General features: G+C 40.4%; 1 protein-coding gene and 1 long non-coding RNA gene across 3 annotated transcripts; one reads left to right on the forward strand and one right to left on the reverse strand.

The window, feature by feature from the left end:
* The first annotated feature begins 2231 nt into the window (after window positions 1-2231).
* SH3BP5L (SH3 binding domain protein 5 like) lies at window positions 2232-15911 on the forward strand. The gene is made up of 7 exons (XM_083881703.1): window positions 2232-2356; window positions 3348-3533; window positions 5247-5309; window positions 6491-6619; window positions 9708-9869; window positions 11543-11716; window positions 14915-15911. The coding sequence occupies exons 2-7, from the start codon at window positions 3453-3455 to the stop codon at window positions 15392-15394; spliced, it is 1089 nt and encodes a 362-aa protein (XP_083737829.1). The 5' UTR covers window positions 2232-2356; window positions 3348-3452; the 3' UTR covers window positions 15395-15911.
* On the reverse strand, window positions 8717-9663 carry LOC310921538. 2 transcript variants are annotated; one of them, XR_014592159.1, is made up of 3 exons: window positions 9317-9663; window positions 9151-9171; window positions 8717-8761 (listed from the first exon to the last, which is right to left on the reverse strand). It is a non-coding gene; the product is annotated as an uncharacterized lncRNA (long non-coding RNA). The 2 variants fall into 2 exon arrangements; XR_014592160.1 differs by having other exon boundaries at window positions 8751-8837; window positions 9155-9171.
* Window positions 15912-17063: the final 1152 nt, after the last annotated feature.

A 17063-nucleotide genomic window follows, 5' to 3' on the forward strand; every position in this document is an offset into this window, starting at 1 on the left:
AAGATTTTGGGGGTTTTGGGGGGGATTTTGGGGGGAAAAATGGGATTTGGGGGGGAAAATGGGATTTTTTTTGGGGAAAAATTGAAATTATTGGGGGGTTTTAGGGGGGAAATTGGGATTTGGGGGGAAATGGGATTTTTGGGAGGAAAAAAATGGGAATTTTTAGGGGTTTGGGGGGAAAAAATGGGATTTTTGGGGGAAAAATTGAAATAATTTGGGGGTTTGGGGGGAATTTGGGGGGAAAATGGGATTTTTGGGGGAAAAAAGGGATTTTTGGGGGTGTTTTGGGAGAAAAAATGGGATTTTTTGGGTGGATTTTTAGGGGGATTTTGGGGGAAAAAATGGGATTTTTTGGGGGGGTTTTGGGGGGAAAAATGGGATTTTTTTTTGGGATTTTTAGGGGATTTTGGGAGGAAAAAATGGGATTTTTTTAGGTAAAAAATGGGATTTTTAGGGAGAAAAATAGGAATTTTTTGGGGGAAAATTGAAACTTTTGGGGCAAAAATGGGATTTTTTGGGGGGTTTTGGGGGAAAAAATGGGAATTTGTAGGGGTTTGGGGGGAATAAATGGGATTTTGGGGAGAAAAATGGGATTTTTTGGGGGGTTTTGGGGAAGAAATTTGAATTTTTGGGGGTTTTAGGGGGGAAAATTGGGATTATTGGGGATTTTGGGGGGAAAAAAAGGATTTTTAGAGGAAAAATGGGAATTTTCAGGGGGTTTGGTGGCTGAAATTTGGATTTTTAGGGGATTTTGGGGGGGTTGGGGGAAAAAATTGGGATTTGGGGGGAAAAATGGGAATTTTCAGGGTTTTTTGGAGGGGGAAATTTGGATTTTTAGGGGGAATTTGGGGGGTTTCGGGGGGGATTTGGGGGGAAAATTGAAATTATTGGGGTTTTTTTGGGGGGGAAATTAAAGATTTTGGGGTTTTGGGGGGTTTGGGGGGAAAATTGAGGATTTTTTGGGAAAAATTGGAGATTTCGGGGGTTTGGGGGGTGAAAATTGGATTTTTAGGGGGAGAAAATTGGGATTTTCGGGGGGAAATTTGGATTATGGGAGAGAAATTTGGAATTTTGAGGGTAATTTTGGAGGTTTGGGGGATAATTGGGATTTTTAGGGGGAATTTGGGATTTTTGGGGCAATTTTTGGAATTTCAGAGGAAAATTGGGGGATTTTGGGTGGGAAAATTTGGGATTTTGAGAAGAATTTTGGGATTTAGGGGAAATTTGGGGATTTAGGGGAAATTTGGGGATTTTCAGGGGGAATTTTGAGGAGATTCGGGAGGAATTTTAATCCATAAAATGCCCCAAAATTCCAATTTTTTTTGGAAATAAAACCGAATTTAACCTTCCCCAATTAAATTAATAAAAAAAGGGAATCAAAATAAAAATAAATTAAATAATAATAATTCAATTAAAAATAAAGTTAATAATGTTTAATTAATTTAAAAAATTATATGTAGGATAAGAAAGCGCCAATTAAAATTCAATTTAAATAATAAAAAAGTAAAAATTAATAATAAAACCCTCCTAATAATCAAGGAAAAAAGTAATAAAAATAAAGAATTAAAATATTAAACCCACGAAAATAAAACACAATAAAATAAAAAATCAAAAGAGGAAAAAGTAAAAAAAAAAAATTGCCGTTATAAAAATAAACATAAAGTCGAGTAATAACAAGAAAAAATAAAAATAATTAAAATTTAATTCAAAACAAATCAAAGCCAATTCAAAATGGCGCCGAGACCTCCCGGCCGCCATCTTGTGTCACAAAATGGCGGCGCCGTAACACAAAACGGCGGCGGCCTAACACAAAATGGCGGCACCTTCCCACCTTTTCCACCGCTATTTTCAGACTTAATTTAAGAAGAATCGCAGCCAAACCGGGAGCGACTGATTCGAATTTAATATTTAATTTTTATGAGTCATTTGAGCTCACGGAGAATCGGTAAAAGGGTGAAAAAAGCGCTGTTTATATTTCCGTACAAGGCGCCGCCATGTTGTACGGCAGAGGAAAATGGCGGCACTTCCGCTTCTGGTTTGGGAACTGAGAGTGACGCCATTTTGATGCTCAGCGGTGCCGTAACGCAAAATGGCGGCGCCTTTTCACCGTTTCCGCCGCTGTTTTTAAACTTAATTTAATACAAATCGCGGCAAAACAAAGGGAGAAGGATTTTTAGTAACGATTTAATTTTAGGGAGTGATTTGAGCTCACGGAGAAACGGGAAAAGGGTGAAAAAAGCGCAGTTTGGGTTTCCGTACAGGGCGCCGCCATGTTGTACGGCAGGAAGCGGAAGAAGATGGCGGCACTTCCGTTTCCGGTGGGGGGAACGGCCCCTCAGCGCTGCCGGAGCGGGGGGTAAACACAGGCCCGGGGGGGGGGGGAGGGGAAAAAACGGAATTTTGGGGTAAAAATTGGGAATTTTGGGGAAATTTTGGGAATTTTGAGGGAAATTTGGGGGTTTTGGGGGTGGAGGGGAAGGGGGGAAGGGGGGGGTTTGGGGGGTTGGGGGCGATTTGAGGGATTTTTGTGGGATTTTTCTGTGATTTTTGTGGATTTGTGAGGGAATTTCAAGGGATTTTTTGGGGATTTTTGGGGGGATTTTGAGGGATTTTTGAAGGAATTTTGGGGGAATTTTTGGAGGAATTTTAAAGGGAATTTTGGAGGATTTTGGGGGGATTTTCTGGGAATTTTTGTGGGAATTTTTGAGAGATTTTTCTGGGATTTCTGTGGATTTTTTGAGGGAATTTTGTGGATTTTTGAGGGAAATTTGAGGGGAAAATTTGAGGGATTTTTGTGGGAATTTTTATTTAATTTTCTGAGATTTTTTTTGTGGGATTTTTGTGGGACTTTTTTAGGGAATTTTTTGAGATTTTTGGGGGGAATTTTGAGGGAATTTTTATGGGAATTTTGGGAATTTTTGAGGGAATTTTTGGGAATTTTTTTGGGAATTTTTGGGGATTTTTTGGGGATTTTTTGGGGGGATTTTTTTTGGATTTTGGGGAATTTTTTGGGATTTTTTGGGGGACTTTTTTTGGATTTTTTTGGTATTTTTTACGGATTTTTTGGGGGATTTTTTACGGAATTTTTGGGGGATTTTTTGGGGATTTTTTTGAGGATTTTTTGGGATTTTTTGGGGGATTTTTTTAGGGAATTTTTTGAGTTTTTTTTTTAATTTTGGGTAAAATTTTTGGTTTTTTCTGGAAATTTGGGATTTTTTCAGGGAAATTTGGGCTTTTAATGGAAAATTTTGGGATTTTTTGGTGCGAAAACCCCAAAAATCACTTAAAAAATCAAAAAAAATCCCTAAAAAAACCAATTTTTTTTCATTTTTTTCTCTTTTTTTCAGCTCTTTCCACCCAAAACCTCCCAAAAAATTCCCAAAAAATTCCTAAAAATATGAATTAATTTCTCCAGCCTTGGATGGACCCGCAGGGTTTGGGGGGGTCCCGCAATGGGGGATTCAGAAAATCCCCAAAGTCCCCCCAGGGAGGAGGAGGAGGAGGAGGAGGAAGAGCTGGACCCCCGGATCCAGGTGAGGAATTATAAAATTGGGGAAAAAATAGAAAATTTGGGAGGTTTGGGAGGAAAAAAAAGAAAATTTGGGGAAAAGACACAAAAAAATGGGGAAAAAACACAAAAAAATGGAGAAAAACCTCAAAATTTGGGGGGGAAATGTCAAAATTTGGGGAAAAAATGATAAAATTTGGGGAAAAAATGCAAAAATTTGGGGAAAAACACAAAAAATGGGGAAAAAAACTTGAATTTGGGGGAAAAAACACAAAAATTTGGGGAAAAAAATCATGAAATTTGGGAGAAAAAAAAAAAAAAACACAAAAAAATGGGGAAAAAATAAAAAATTTGGGGAAAAAACTCCAAAGTTTGGAGGAAAAAATCCAAAATTTGGGGAAAAAAACCCTCAAAATTTGTGGGAAAAAAACATGAAAATTTGGGGGAAAAAAAACCACAAAAATTTCAGGAAAAAAACCCTCAAATTTTGTGGGAAAAAACCATGAAAATTTGGTGGGAAAATGACAAAATTTGGGGAAAAAAACCCCAAAATTTGAGGATCCAGGTGAGAAATTGGGGAAAAAATACAAAATTTGGGAAAAAAATAGAAAATTTGGGGGGTTGGGAGGAAAAAAAATGAAAAATTTGGGGAAAAAACACAAAAAAATGGGGAAAAAACTTGAATTTTTGGGGGAAAATGATGAAATTTGGAGAAAAAAATGGGGAAAAAATGCAAAATTTGGGGAAAAACCACAAAAAAATGGGGAAAAAACTCAAAATTTGGGGAAAAAAACACAAAAATTTGGGAAAAAACCATGAAAAATTGGGGGGAAAATGACAAAATTTGGGGGAAAAAATCCCCAAAATTTGGGGGAAAAAAATCTCAAAATTTGGGGGGAAAAAAACATGAAAATTTGGGGGGAAAAATTGTAAAAATTTTGGGAAAAAAATTCCAGAATTTGGGGAAAAAAAACACACAAAAAAAAATGGGGAAAAAATCCTGGAAATTTGGAGGGAAAATCCCGAAAATTTGGGGAAAAAAAAACCTCAAAAATTGGGGGATTTTGGGGGAAAAAAACCTCAAAATTTGGGGAAAAATCACGAAAATTTGGGAAAAAAAACCACGAAAATTTGGGTGTAAAAATCACAAAAATTTGGGGAAAAATCACAAAAATTTAGGGAAAAAAAAAAATGAAAATTTTGGGGGAAATCTCAAAATATGGGGGAAAAAATGACAAAATTTGTGGGAAAAATTCCAAAATTTGGGGAGAAAAAAAATCCTAAAATTTGGGGGATTTGGGAGGGAAAATTCCCCAAAAATTTTGGGATTTTTTTGGGGAATTTTTTGAGATTTTTGGGGAATTTTGGGGATTTTTTTTTTTCAATAATTTTTGGGGATTTTTTTTTTTTGGATTTTGGGGAATTTTGGATCCAAATTTTGGGATTTTGAGGGAAAATCTGCAAAAATTTGGAATTTTTGGGAGGAATTTTGAATCCCTTTTTCCCAATTTTTTTTTTTTTTTTGTTTGTTTTTATCCCCAAATTTTTGGTGGTTTTTTTTTTCCCCAAATTTTTTTTTTCAGTTTTTCCCCCAAATTTTGATGTTTTTTCCCCAAATTTTCATGTTTTTTCCCCAAATTTTTTGTGTTTTTTCCCCGATTTTTTTTATTCTCCAAATTTTGGGGTTTTTTTCCCCAAATTTTAGAGTTTTAAACCCAAATTTTTTGGTTTTTTTCAGGAGGAACTGGAGCATCTGAACGAGGCCAACGCTGAGATCAACAGGGGGGAGCTGGAGCTCGACGTGAGCGACACAAACTGGGACAAACTGGGACAAACTGGGACAAACTGGGATGAACTGGGATGAACTGGGATGAACTGGGAGAAGATTTGGGGTGAAAAATGAGGGAAAAATGAGATTTTTAGGAGCAAACTGGTCCCAAACTGGTTTTCCCAGTTCCAAACCAGTTCCAGACCAGTTCAAACCAATCCAAACCAGTCCAAACCAATCCCAAACTGGTTTTCCCAACCCAAACCAATCCCAAACTGGTTTTGAATCCTTTCCCAGTCCCAAACTGGTTTTCCCAGTCCAAACCAGTTCCAAAACAATCCCAAACCAGTTTAAACCAGTCCAACCTTGTCCCAAACTGGTTTTCCAGTCCCAAACCAATCCCAAACCAGTCCCAACCTGGTTTTCCCAATCCCAAACTGGTTTTCAATCCTTCTTTCCCAATCTCAAACTGGTTTTTCCAGTCCAAACCTGTCCCAAACTGGTTTTGAATTCTTTCCCAGTCCCAAAGTGGTTTTCCCATTTCCAAACTGGTTTTCCCAATCTCAAACTGGTTTTCCCAGTCCCAAACCAATTCAAACCAATCCAGACCAATCCCAAACTGGTTTTCCCGATCCCAAACTGGTTTTCTCAACCCCAAACTGGTTTTCCCAACCCCAAACTGGTTTTCTCAACCCCAAACTGGTTTTCCCAATCCCAAACTGGTTTTCTCAACCCCAAACTGGTTTTCCCAACCCCAAACTGGTTTTCTCAACCCCAAACTGGTTTTCTCAACCCCAAACTGGTTTTCCCAACCCCAAACTGGTTTTCCCAACCCCAAACTGGTTTTCCCAACCCAAACCAATTCAAACCAGTCCCAAACCAATCCCAAACTGGTTTCCAATCCTTCTTTCCCAATCCCAAACTGGTTTTCCTAATCCAAACCAGTCCCAAACTGGTTTTCCCAATTCCAAACTGGTTTTCTCAATCCCAAACTGGTTTTCTCAATCCCAAACTGGTTTTCCCAATCCAAACCAATTCAAACCAACCCAAACCAGTCCAAACCAGTCCCAAACTGGTTTTCTCAATCCCAAACTGGTTTTCTCAATCCCAACCAACCCAAACCAGTCCAAACCAGTCCCAAACTGGTTTTACTGATCCCAAACCAGTCCAGGCCAGTTTAACCCAGTCCCAAACTGGTTTTTTGCCACCCCCAGGCGGCTCGTTCGCGGTACCGGCGCATCCTGTCGGAGTCGGCGCGGAGACTGAACTCGCAGGGCTCCCAGCTCGGCTCCTGCATCGACAGGGCCCGGCCCTACTACGAGGCCAGGAGGAAAGCCAAGGAGGTCAGAGGGGTTTTGGGGGGAAAAATCTGAAATTTGGGGAAAAAAATAAAAAAAAAATGGGGAAAAAAGCTCAAAAAATGGGGAAAAAATGGGATTTTTTTGGTCGAAATTGGAGGAAAAATGGGAATTTCCATCCATTACAAGGCCCAAAGGAAAGTCAAGGAGGTCAGAGGGGTTTTGGGGGGAAAAATCTGAAATTTGGGGAAAAAATAAAAAAAAAATGGGGAAAAAAGCACAAAAAATGGGGAAAAAATCGCAAAAAATGGGGAAAAAACACATAAAAATTGATGGAAAAATGGGAATTTTTGTCCACTATGAGGTCAGGAGGAAAGCCAAGGAGGTCAGAGGGGTTTTGGGGTGAAAAATCTGAAATTTGGGGAAAAAAATAAAAAAAAAATGGGGAAAAAAGGACAAAAAATGGGGAAAAAATGGGATTTTTTGGTCGAAATTGGAGGAAAAATGGGAATTTCCGTCTTAAAATCGAATTTATTATGAGGTCAGGAGGAAAGCCAAGGAGGTCAGAGGGGTTTTGGGGGGAAAAATCTGAAATTTGGGGAAAAAATAAAAAAAAAATGGGGAAAAAAGGACAAAAAATGGGGAAAAAATCGCGAAAAATGGGGAAAAAACACATAAACATTGATGGAAAAATGGGAATTTTTGTGCACTATGAGGTCAGGAGGAAAGCCAAGGAGGTAAAAGGGGTTTGGGGGGAAAAATCTGAAATTTGGGAAAATTTGGGGAAAATAAAAAAAAAAATGGGGAAAAAAGCACAAAAAATGGGGAAAAAATGGGATTTTTTGGTCGAAATTGGAGGAAAAATGGGAATTTCCATCCATTACAAGGCCCAAAGGAAAGTCAAGGAGGTCAGAGGGGTTTTGGGGGGAAAAATCTGAAGTTTGGGGAAAAAATAAAAAAAAAAGGGGAAAAAAGGACAAAAAATGGGGAAAAAACACATAAAAATTGATGGAAAAATGGGAATTTTTGTCCACTATGAGGTCAGGAGGAAAGCCAAGGAGGTCAGAGGGGTTTTGGGGGGAAAAATCTGAAATTTGGGGAAAAAATAAAAAAAAATGGGGAAAAAAGCTCAAAAAATGGGGAAAAAAATGGGATTTTTTGGTCGAAATTGGAGGAAAAATGGGAATTTCCGTCTTAAAATTGAATTCATTACGAGGTCAGGAGGAAAGTCAAGGAGGGAAAAGGGGTTTGGGGGGAAAAAACTGAAATTTGGGGAAAAAATAAAAAAAAAATGGGGAAAAAATCGCAAAAAATGGGGAAAAAATGGAGGAAAAATGGAAATTTCCGGTCAAAAATTGCAGGAAAAATGGAATTTTCCATCCACTACGAAGTCAGGAGGAAAGTCAAGGAGGTCAGGGGGTTTTGGGGGGAAAAATGGGAAAAATTTGGGAGAAAATCCAAAAAAAAAAGGAAAAATTGGGGAAAAAATCACGAAAAATTGGGGAAAAATTGGAAAAAATGGATGGAAAAATGGGAATTTCCATCCACTACAAGATGTGAAGGAAAGGCAGGTAGGTGAAGGGATTTTGGGGTGAAAAACACCAAAAATGGGAAAAATTTGGGTGAAAATCCAAAAAAAAGGGAAAAAAACCCACCAAAAATTGGAAAAAAAGGGAAAATTTAAAAAAAACCCTAAAAATTGGTGGAAAATGGGAATTTTTGTCCACTACGAGGCCAGGAGGAAAGCCAAGGAGGTAAAAGGGGTTTGGGGTGAAAAATCTGAAATTTGGGAAAATTTGGGCAAAAAATGGGGGAAAAAATTGAGTGAAAAATGGGGATTTTCTGGTTGAAATGGGAGGAAAAATGGGAATTTTGATGTCAAAGTTTGGCGCTACTACGAGGCCAGGAGGAAAGCCAAGGAGGTAAATAAATAAATAATAATAGTAATAATAATAATAATAATAATAATAATAATAAAGGGGAAAAGAATTGGGGAAAAAATGGGGATTCCCATCCCAAACCTTCTCCAACTCATCCCAAACCTTCTCCAAACCATCCCAAACCTTCCCCAACCATTCAAAACCTCATCCCATGTCCTCCAAACCTTCTCCAAACCACCCTAAACCTTCTCCTGATGGTCCCAAATCTTCTCCAACTCACCCCAAACCTTCTCCATCCATCCCAAACCTTCCCCAATCCCATTCCCACCATCCCAAACCTTCTCCTGATGGTCCCAAACCCACCCCAGACCATCCCAAACCTTCTCTAAATCATCTCAAACCTTCTCTAAACCACCCCAAACCTTCTCCTGATCATCCCACCCACCCCAGACCATCCCAAACCCACTCCAGACCATCTCAAACCTCCTCCTGATCATCCCAGACCATCCCAGACCATCCCAACCACCCCAAACCATCCCAGACCTTCTCCTGGTGACCCCAAACCTTCTCCTGATCATCCCACCCACCCCAGACCATCCCAAACCCACCCCAGACCATCCCAAACCTTCTCTTGATCATCCCAAACCATCCCAGACAATCCCAAACCTTTTCTAAACCACCCCAGTCCATCCCAACCCACCCCAAACCATCCCAAACCTTCTCTTGGTGACCCCAAACCTTCTCAACCCACCCCAGACCATCCCAACCCACCCCAAACCTTCTCCTGGTGACCCCAAACCTTCTTAAACCTTCCCCAACCCACCCCAAACCTTCTCCAACTCATCCCAAACCATCTCTAAACCTTCTCAAACCTTCTCCAAACTATCCCAAACCTTCTCCTGATGGTCCCAAACCTTCTCCATCCATCCCAAACCTTCTCCTGGTGACCCCAAACCTTCTCCTGATGACCCCAAACCTTCTCCATCCAACCCAAACCTTCTCCTGATGGTCCCAAACCTTCTCCAACTCATCCCAAACCTTGTCCTGGTGACCCCAAACCTTCTCCTGATGATCCCAAACCTTCTCCATCATCTCAAACCTTCTCCCACCTTCTCCAAGCCCATTCTCACCATTCCAAACTCCACCAAAACCCCTCAGAACCATCTCCCAGACTTCTCAACCTTCCCAAAACTCCCCCAAAAAATGCCCCAACCCCCCCAAAAAACTCCTAAACCCCAAATTTCTCATTGCAGGCTCAGCAGGAGACGCAGCGGGCGGCGCTGCGCTACGAACGCGCCGTGGGGATGCACAACGCCGCCCGCGAGATGGTCCACGTGGCCGAGCAGGGCGTGGCCAGCGGCGCCAACCGCCTCGACCCCACCTGGCAGGAGATGCTCAACCACGCCACCAGGAAGGTGGGGACCTTCAGGAATTTTTTGGGAATTTTTTCGGATTTTTTGGGATTTTTTTGGGAATTTTTGGGAATTTTTCGGGGGATTTTTGGGGATTTTTTTGGGATTTTTTGGGGTTTTTTTGGGGGGATTTTTGGAGGATTTTTTGGGGATTTTTTGGAATTTTTTTAGGATTTTTTGGGGAATCTTTGGAGAATTTTTGGGATTTCTTTGGGAATTTTTTGGGAATTTTTAAGGTGTTTTTTGGGAATTTTTTGGGATATTTTTTTGGATTTTTTGGGGGAATTTTTTGGGGAATTTTTGCAGATTTTTTGGGATTTTTTTAGGGATTTTTGGGGGGGAATTTTTGGGAATTTTTGGGGATTTTTTGGGGAATTTTGGGAGTATTTGGGGATTTTTTTGGGATTTTGGGGGGGATTTTTTGGGGAATTTTGGGGGGAATTTTTAGGGGACTTTTTGGGAATTTTTTGGGATTTTTTTGGGATTTTTTTGGGGATTTTTTAGGGGATTTTTAGGAGATTTTTGGGAATTTTTTGGGGGGGATTTTTGGGAATTTTTTGGGGATTTTTTTGGGATTTTTTTTTTAATTTTGGGGGGATTTTTTGGGATTTTTTTGGGATTTTTTTGGGAATTTTTTGAGAAATTTTTGAGATTTTTTTGGGAATTTTTAAGCGAATTTTTGGGAATTTTGGGGGGATTTTTTGGGGATTTTTTTGGGGATTTTTTTTTTGGGAATTTTTGGGGGGATTTTTTGGGATTTTTTTGGGGATTTTTTGGGGATTTTTTTGGGGATTTTTGGGGGGATTTTTTGGGAATTTTTTGGGAAGGTTTGGAATGATGGGAGAAGATTTTTTCACCCAATTTTCGCCCAATTTTCACCTTTTTTTTTTTAATTTTTGGGATTTTTTTAGGAATTTCCTCCATTCCCAAACATTCCTTGGAATTCTCCTCATTCCCAACCCAATTTTTCCAGGATTTTTCTCCATTTTTGTGTCACTTTTCGCTCGTTTCGAAAACCGATTTTTTCCCGTTTTTCGCTCATTTTTCACCCAATTTTCACCTTTTTTTTTTTTTTTTAATTTTTGGGATTTTTTTAGGAATTCCCTCCATTCCCAAACACTCCTCGGAATTCTCCTCATTCCCAACCCAATTTTTGTGTCAAATTTTTGTTCATTTCAAAACCATTTTTTGCTTGATTTTTGCGCGATTTTCGCTCGTTTTTCGCCCGATTTTCGCCAAATTTTCACCGTTTTTCACCAAATTTTTGGGATTTTTTTTAAATTTCCTCCATTCCCAAACATTCCTTGGAATTTTCCTCATTCCCAACCCAATTTTTGTGTCAAATTTTTGCCCATTTTGGAACCGAATTTTTTCGCGCAATTTTCGTTCATTTTTCGCTCGTTTTTCGCTCAAATTTCACCCAATTTTCACCTTTTTTTTTTTTGAATTTTGGAGTTTTTTAAGAATTTCCTGAGAATTCTCCTCATTCCAACCCAAATTTTTTCCATCATTTTCCATCATTCCCAACCCCTTTTTATGCCAAATTTTCCTTTGTTTCGAAACCGATTTTTTCTCATTTTTTGCCCGATTTTCGCCAAATTTTCACCGTTTTTCACCAAATTTTTTTTATTTTTTCGCAAATTTCCCCAACTTTAGATATTTTTCTCCCCTTTTAGGTGAACGAGGCGGAGCAGGAGAGGCTGTGGAGCGAGAGGGAGCACCAGAGGGTGACCCGGCTGTGCCAACAGGCCGAGGCCGAGGTGCAGCGGCTGCAGAAATCCCTGCGCAGGGACATCGCCCGCAGCCGCCCCTACTTCGAGCTCAAAGCACAGTTCAACCAGAGGCTCGAGGTGCTGGCAGCACTGGGAGGGACTGGGAGGGACTGGGAGAGGGTCTGAGTTAAACTGGGAGCACTGGGAGAGTCACTGGTTTGAACTGGGAGCACTGGGAGGGACTGGGAGTGAATAGAGAGAAGGATTTGAGAAATTAAAGAGGGAACTGGGATGAACTAGGAGGGACTGGGAGGGACTGGGATGGACTGGGATGGACTGGGAGGGACTGGGATGAACTGGGAGGGACTGGGAGGGACTGGGAGGGACTGGGAGGGACTGGGATGAACTGGGAGCACTGGGAGAGGGTCTGGGTTAAACTGGGAGCACTGGGAGAAGGATTAGAGTGGATACTGGGGATACTGGGAGCACTGGGATGGACTGGGATGGACTGGGAGGGACTGGGAGAGTCACTGGGACCAGTTTGAGGCACTGGGAGCTGTTACTGGGAGCACTGGTTTGAACTGGGAGCACTGGGAGTGATGGAAATGAGGAGAGAGAAGGATTTCATTGGATTCTGGAGGGACTGGGATGGACTGGGATGGACTGGGAGGGACTGGGATGGACTGGGATGAACTGGGAGGGACTGGGAGGGACTGGGAGCACTGGGAGAGGGTCTGGGTTAAACTGGGAGCACTGGGAGAAGGATTAGAGTGGATACTGGGGATACTGGGAGCAGCTCAAAGCCCAGTTCAACCAGAGGCTCGAGGTACTGGGAGCACTGGGAGGGACTGGGAGGGAACTGGGAGGGACTGGGAGAGTCGCTGGGACCAGTTTGGGGCACTGGGAGAGGAACTGGTTTGAACTGGGAGCACTGGGAGTGATGGGAGTGAATAGAGAGAAGGATTTGAGAAATTAAAGAGGGAACTGGGATGGACTGGGAGAGACTGGGATGGACTGGGAGAGTCACTGGTTTGAACTGGGAGCACTGGGAGGGACTGGGTTGGACTGGGACCAGTTTGAGGCACTGGGAGCTGTTACTGGGAGCACTGGGAGCACTGGGAGAAAGATTGGAGGGGATACTGGGCATACTGGGAGCACTGGGAGCACTGGGAGCTGCCCCTACTTGGAGCTCAAAGCCCAGTTCAACCAGAGACTCGAGGTACTGGGAGCACTGGGAGGGACTGGGAGGGTCACTGGGTTAAACTGGGAGCACTGGGAGCTGATACTGGGAGCACTGGGAGTGATGGAAATGAGGAGAGAGAAGGATTTCATTGGATTCTGGAGGGACTGGGAGGGACTGGGAGGGACTGGGAAAGTCACTGGTTTGAACTGGGAGCACTGGGAGTGATGGGAGTGAATAGAGAGAAGGATTTGAGAAGATTTTGGAGGTAAAGAGGGAACTGGGATGGACTGGGAGGGACTGGGAGGGACTGGGAGAGTCACTGGGACCAGTTTGGGGCACTGGGAGAGTCACTGGTTTGAACTGGGAGCAACTGGGAGTGATGGAAGTGATGGGAGAGAAGGATTTTGATAAAATTTTGGAGATATTGGGAGCACTGGGAGGGGACTGGGAGCAACTGGGAGAGACTGGGATGGACTGGGAGGGACTGGGAGGGACTGGGAGAGTCACTGGGTTGAACTGGGAGCACTGGGAGTGATGGGAAAGGGATTAAAGAGAAGGATTTGAGAAGATTTTGGAGGTAAAGAGGGAACTGGGAGGGACTGGGAGGGACTGGGAGAGTCACTGGTTTGAACTGGGAGCACTGGGAGGGACTGGGAGGGACTGGGACCAGTTTGGGGCACTGGGAGCTGATACTGGGAGCACTGGGAGTGATGGGAGTGACAAGAGAGAAGCATTTTGATAAAATTTTGGAGATACTGGGAGCACTGGGAGGGACTGGGATGGACTGGGAGAGTCACTGGTTTGAACTGGGAGCAACTGGGAGGGACTGGGACGTTCCCATCCCGTTTTTCCCGTGGATTTCTTGGAATTCCTTGGAATTTTCTCCATTTTTGGGGGGATTTTCACCCCAAATTTTTACGGATTTTAATCCAAATTTTTGGGCTTTTTTTTTCCCCCCAAATTTTTATGGAATTTCAGAAATTTTTTTTCGGAATCTTTAGAAGTTCCTTAGAATTTTTAGGGATGAAACCCAAATTTTTTAGTGATTTTGAACCAAATTTAAAAAAAAAAAAAAATATTTTTCCCCAAATTTTGGGGATTTTCTCTGAATTTTGGGGGATTTTTCCCAAATTTTGGGGGATTTTCCCCAAATTTTCACCGATTTTCACCAAATTTTTAGGGAATAAAAGGAATTCTTAGAAATTCTTTGGAATATTTAGGAATTCCTTGGAATTTTTAGGAATTTCACCCAAATTTTTATGGATTTCCACCAATTTTCACGGATTTCCATCAAACTTTTTCGTATTTTCGGCAAATTTTCACAGATTTCACCAAATTTTGGGAATTTTTCCAAATTTTTTGAGGAATTTTAGGAATCTTTAAGAAATCCTTGGAATCCTTAAAAATTCCTTGGAATTCTTTACAATTTAACCCAATTTTTTACGTATTTTGATCAAATTTTCGCGTTTTTTCATCAATTTTTTTCATATTTTCATCAAATTTCCATGAATTTTCCCCAGATTTTTTCAGAATTAAAGGAGATTTAAGAAATTCCTTGGAATCTTTAGAAATTCTTTGGAATTTTGGAATTTTTAGGGATTGAACCCAAATTTTCACATTTTTCCACCAAATTTTTGCGTATTTTCACCGAATTTTTTTCGTATTTTCGTCAAATTTCCACCAATTTTCTCCAAATTTTGGGAATTTTTCCAAATTTTTTGAGGAATTTTAGGAATCTTCAGGAAATCCTTAAAATCCTTTAAAATTCCTTGAAATTCTTCTGAATTTAACCCAATTTTTTATGGATTTTGACGAAATTTTCGCGTATTTTCATCAAATTTTTTCGTATTTTCGTCAAATTTTCACCAATTTTCCCCAAATTTTGGGAATTTTCCCCAATTTTTTTCAGAATTAAAGGAGATCTCAGGAATTCCTTGAACTATTCAGGAATTCCTTGGAATTCTTCACAATTTAACCCAAAATTTTCTGTATTTTCATCAAATTTTCTCATATTTTCATCAAACTTTTTCGTATTTTCGCCAAATTTTCGCGTATTTTTGTCAAATTTTCACCGATTTTCGTCAAATTTTCACCGTTTTTCCCCCAAATCTTTGAAAATCCAATAAATTCTTGTCTTCTCCCCCTTTTTCCAGGAGCACAAATCCCGTGTCACCTCCCTGGAATCCCAGGTCTCCCAGGCCAAACTCCGTTATTCCGTCGCTTTGAGAAATCTGGAACAAATCAGCGAAGAAATCCACGCCCGGCGCCTCCAGAGGCTCCTCAGGAAACCAAAAAACCGAGAAAATCCTTTGGGAGCAGAAGGAGGATCCCAAAATCCTGAAATTCCGGGAATTCCGGGAATTCCCGGCGAAATCCCGACGAAAATCGGCGAAATTTTGGCGCGGAAAACGGGAATTTCGCGGGAAAATTTGGGGATTTCGGGGGAGAATTTGGAGAATTCGATTTCTGGGGATTCCGTGTCGGTGTTGAGCCTCCAAAGCGTCGCCTCGGAGCTGCAAAAATTCGATTCTGTGGAACATTTGTGGGGGATTTCGGAGCTTTGGAGTCTCCCCGGTGAGGAATTGGGGCAGAGCACCAGGAGATTTCGGCTCCAGAGAAGCCTCAGCTGGTGAAATTTTGGGGAGTTTTGGGGGTTTTGGGATGGGAAAATGTTGTGGAAAAAAATAAAAAAAAATTCACCCCAAAAAATCTCAAAATTTGGAAAAAAATCCCAAAAAAATCCCAAATAAAATGGCAAAAATTGTGAAAAAAAAAAGACCCAAAATTCTGGAAAAAAATCCCCAAAAATCCTGAAAAAATCCCCCCAAAAAATCCCAAAATTCTGGGAAAAATCCCCCCAAAATTCTGAAAAAATTCTGAAAAAAAATCCCAAAAAAATCCCGAAAAAATCCTGAAAAAATCCCCAAAAAATGTCCCAAAAAATGTCACGAAAAAATCACAAAAAAATCCCCAAAAAATTCCCCAAGAAATTCCCAAAAATTCTGGAAAAAATCCTCAAAAAATCCTAAAAAAAATTCCCCCAAAAAATCCAAAAAAATCCCAAAAAAATCCCCCCAAAAATCCTGAAAAAAATCCACAAAAAATCCCCAAAAAAATTCCCCAAAAAATAAAAAAAAAATCCTGAAAAAACCCCAAAAAATCCTGAAAAAATCCCAAAAAATCCCCAAAAAATCCCCCAAAAAATCCCTAAAAAATCCCCAAAAAATCCCAAAAAAATCCCAAAAAAATCCCCCCAAAAAATCCAGAAAAATCCCCCAAAAATCCCCAAAAAATCCTCAAAAAATCCTCCAAAAATCCTGAAAAAATCCTCAAAAAAATCCCCCAAAAATTCTGAAAAAAACCCCCAAAAAATCCTGAAAAAATCCTTAAAAAAATCCCCCAAAATCCCAAAAAAATCCTGAAAAAATCCCCAAAAAAACCTCGCAGCAATTGGATTGTGTGGAACATTTGTGGGGGATTTGGGAGCTTTGGAGTCTCCCCGGTGAGGAATTGGGGCAGGACGGGCACACAACGAGGAGATTTCGGCTCCACAGAAGCCTCAGCTGGTGAAATTTTGGGGTTTTAGGGTGAAAAATGTTGTGGGAAAAAATTAAAAAAAAATTACCCCAAAAAATCCCAAAATTCGGAAAAAAAATTCTGAAAAAATCCCAATAAAATCCCAAAATTCGCAGAAAAAAAAGACTCAAAGTTCTGAAAAAAAAAATCCCGAAATTCTGGAAAAAAATCCCCAAAATATCCCAAAATTCTGGAAAAAATCGCGAAAAAATTCGCGAAAAAAATCGCCAAAAAATCGCCCAAAAAAATCCCAAAAATCGCAAAAAAAAAAAAAAGACCTAAAAATTCTCAAAAAATCCCAAAAAATCCCCCCAAAAAATCCCAAAAAAATCCCTCAAAAAATCGCCCCAAAAATCCTGAAAAAAATCCCAAAATTCTGGAAAAAATCCTGGAAAAAATAATGAAAAAAAAATCCCCCCAAAAACCCCAAAGAAATCCTCAAAAAATCCCAAAAAATCCCCAAAAAATCCCCCAAAAAACCCCAAAAAATCCTCAAAAAATCCCAAAAAAATCCTGAAAAAATCCCAAAAAATCCTCAAAAAATCCCCAAAAAATCCCCCAAAAAATCCCAAAAAATCCCCCCAAAAAATCCCAAAAAAATCCCAAAAAATTCCTCAAAAAATCCAAAAAAAATCCCAAAAAAAATCCCTCAAAAAATCCCAAAAAAATCCTGCAAAAAAAAAATCCCGCAAAAAAAAAATCCCAAAAAAATCCCCAAAAATCAGG

The sequence above is a fragment of the Zosterops lateralis genome, assembly GCF_965231275.1.
Source record: "Zosterops lateralis genome assembly, chromosome: 35".
Classification (NCBI taxonomy): Eukaryota; Metazoa; Chordata; class Aves; order Passeriformes; family Zosteropidae; genus Zosterops; species Zosterops lateralis.

Coding starts and splice junctions, on each gene's coding strand:
- SH3BP5L (XM_083881703.1), top strand. CDS start 3,453: ATGGGGGATTCAGAAAATCCCCAAAGTCCCCCCAGGGAGGAGGAGGAG. Junction 3,534..5,246: donor AGCTGGACCCCCGGATCCAG/GTGAGGAATTAT, acceptor GGTTTTTTTCAG/GAGGAACTGGAGCATCTGAA. Junction 11,717..14,914: donor AGTTCAACCAGAGGCTCGAG/GTGCTGGCAGCA, acceptor CCCTTTTTCCAG/GAGCACAAATCCCGTGTCAC.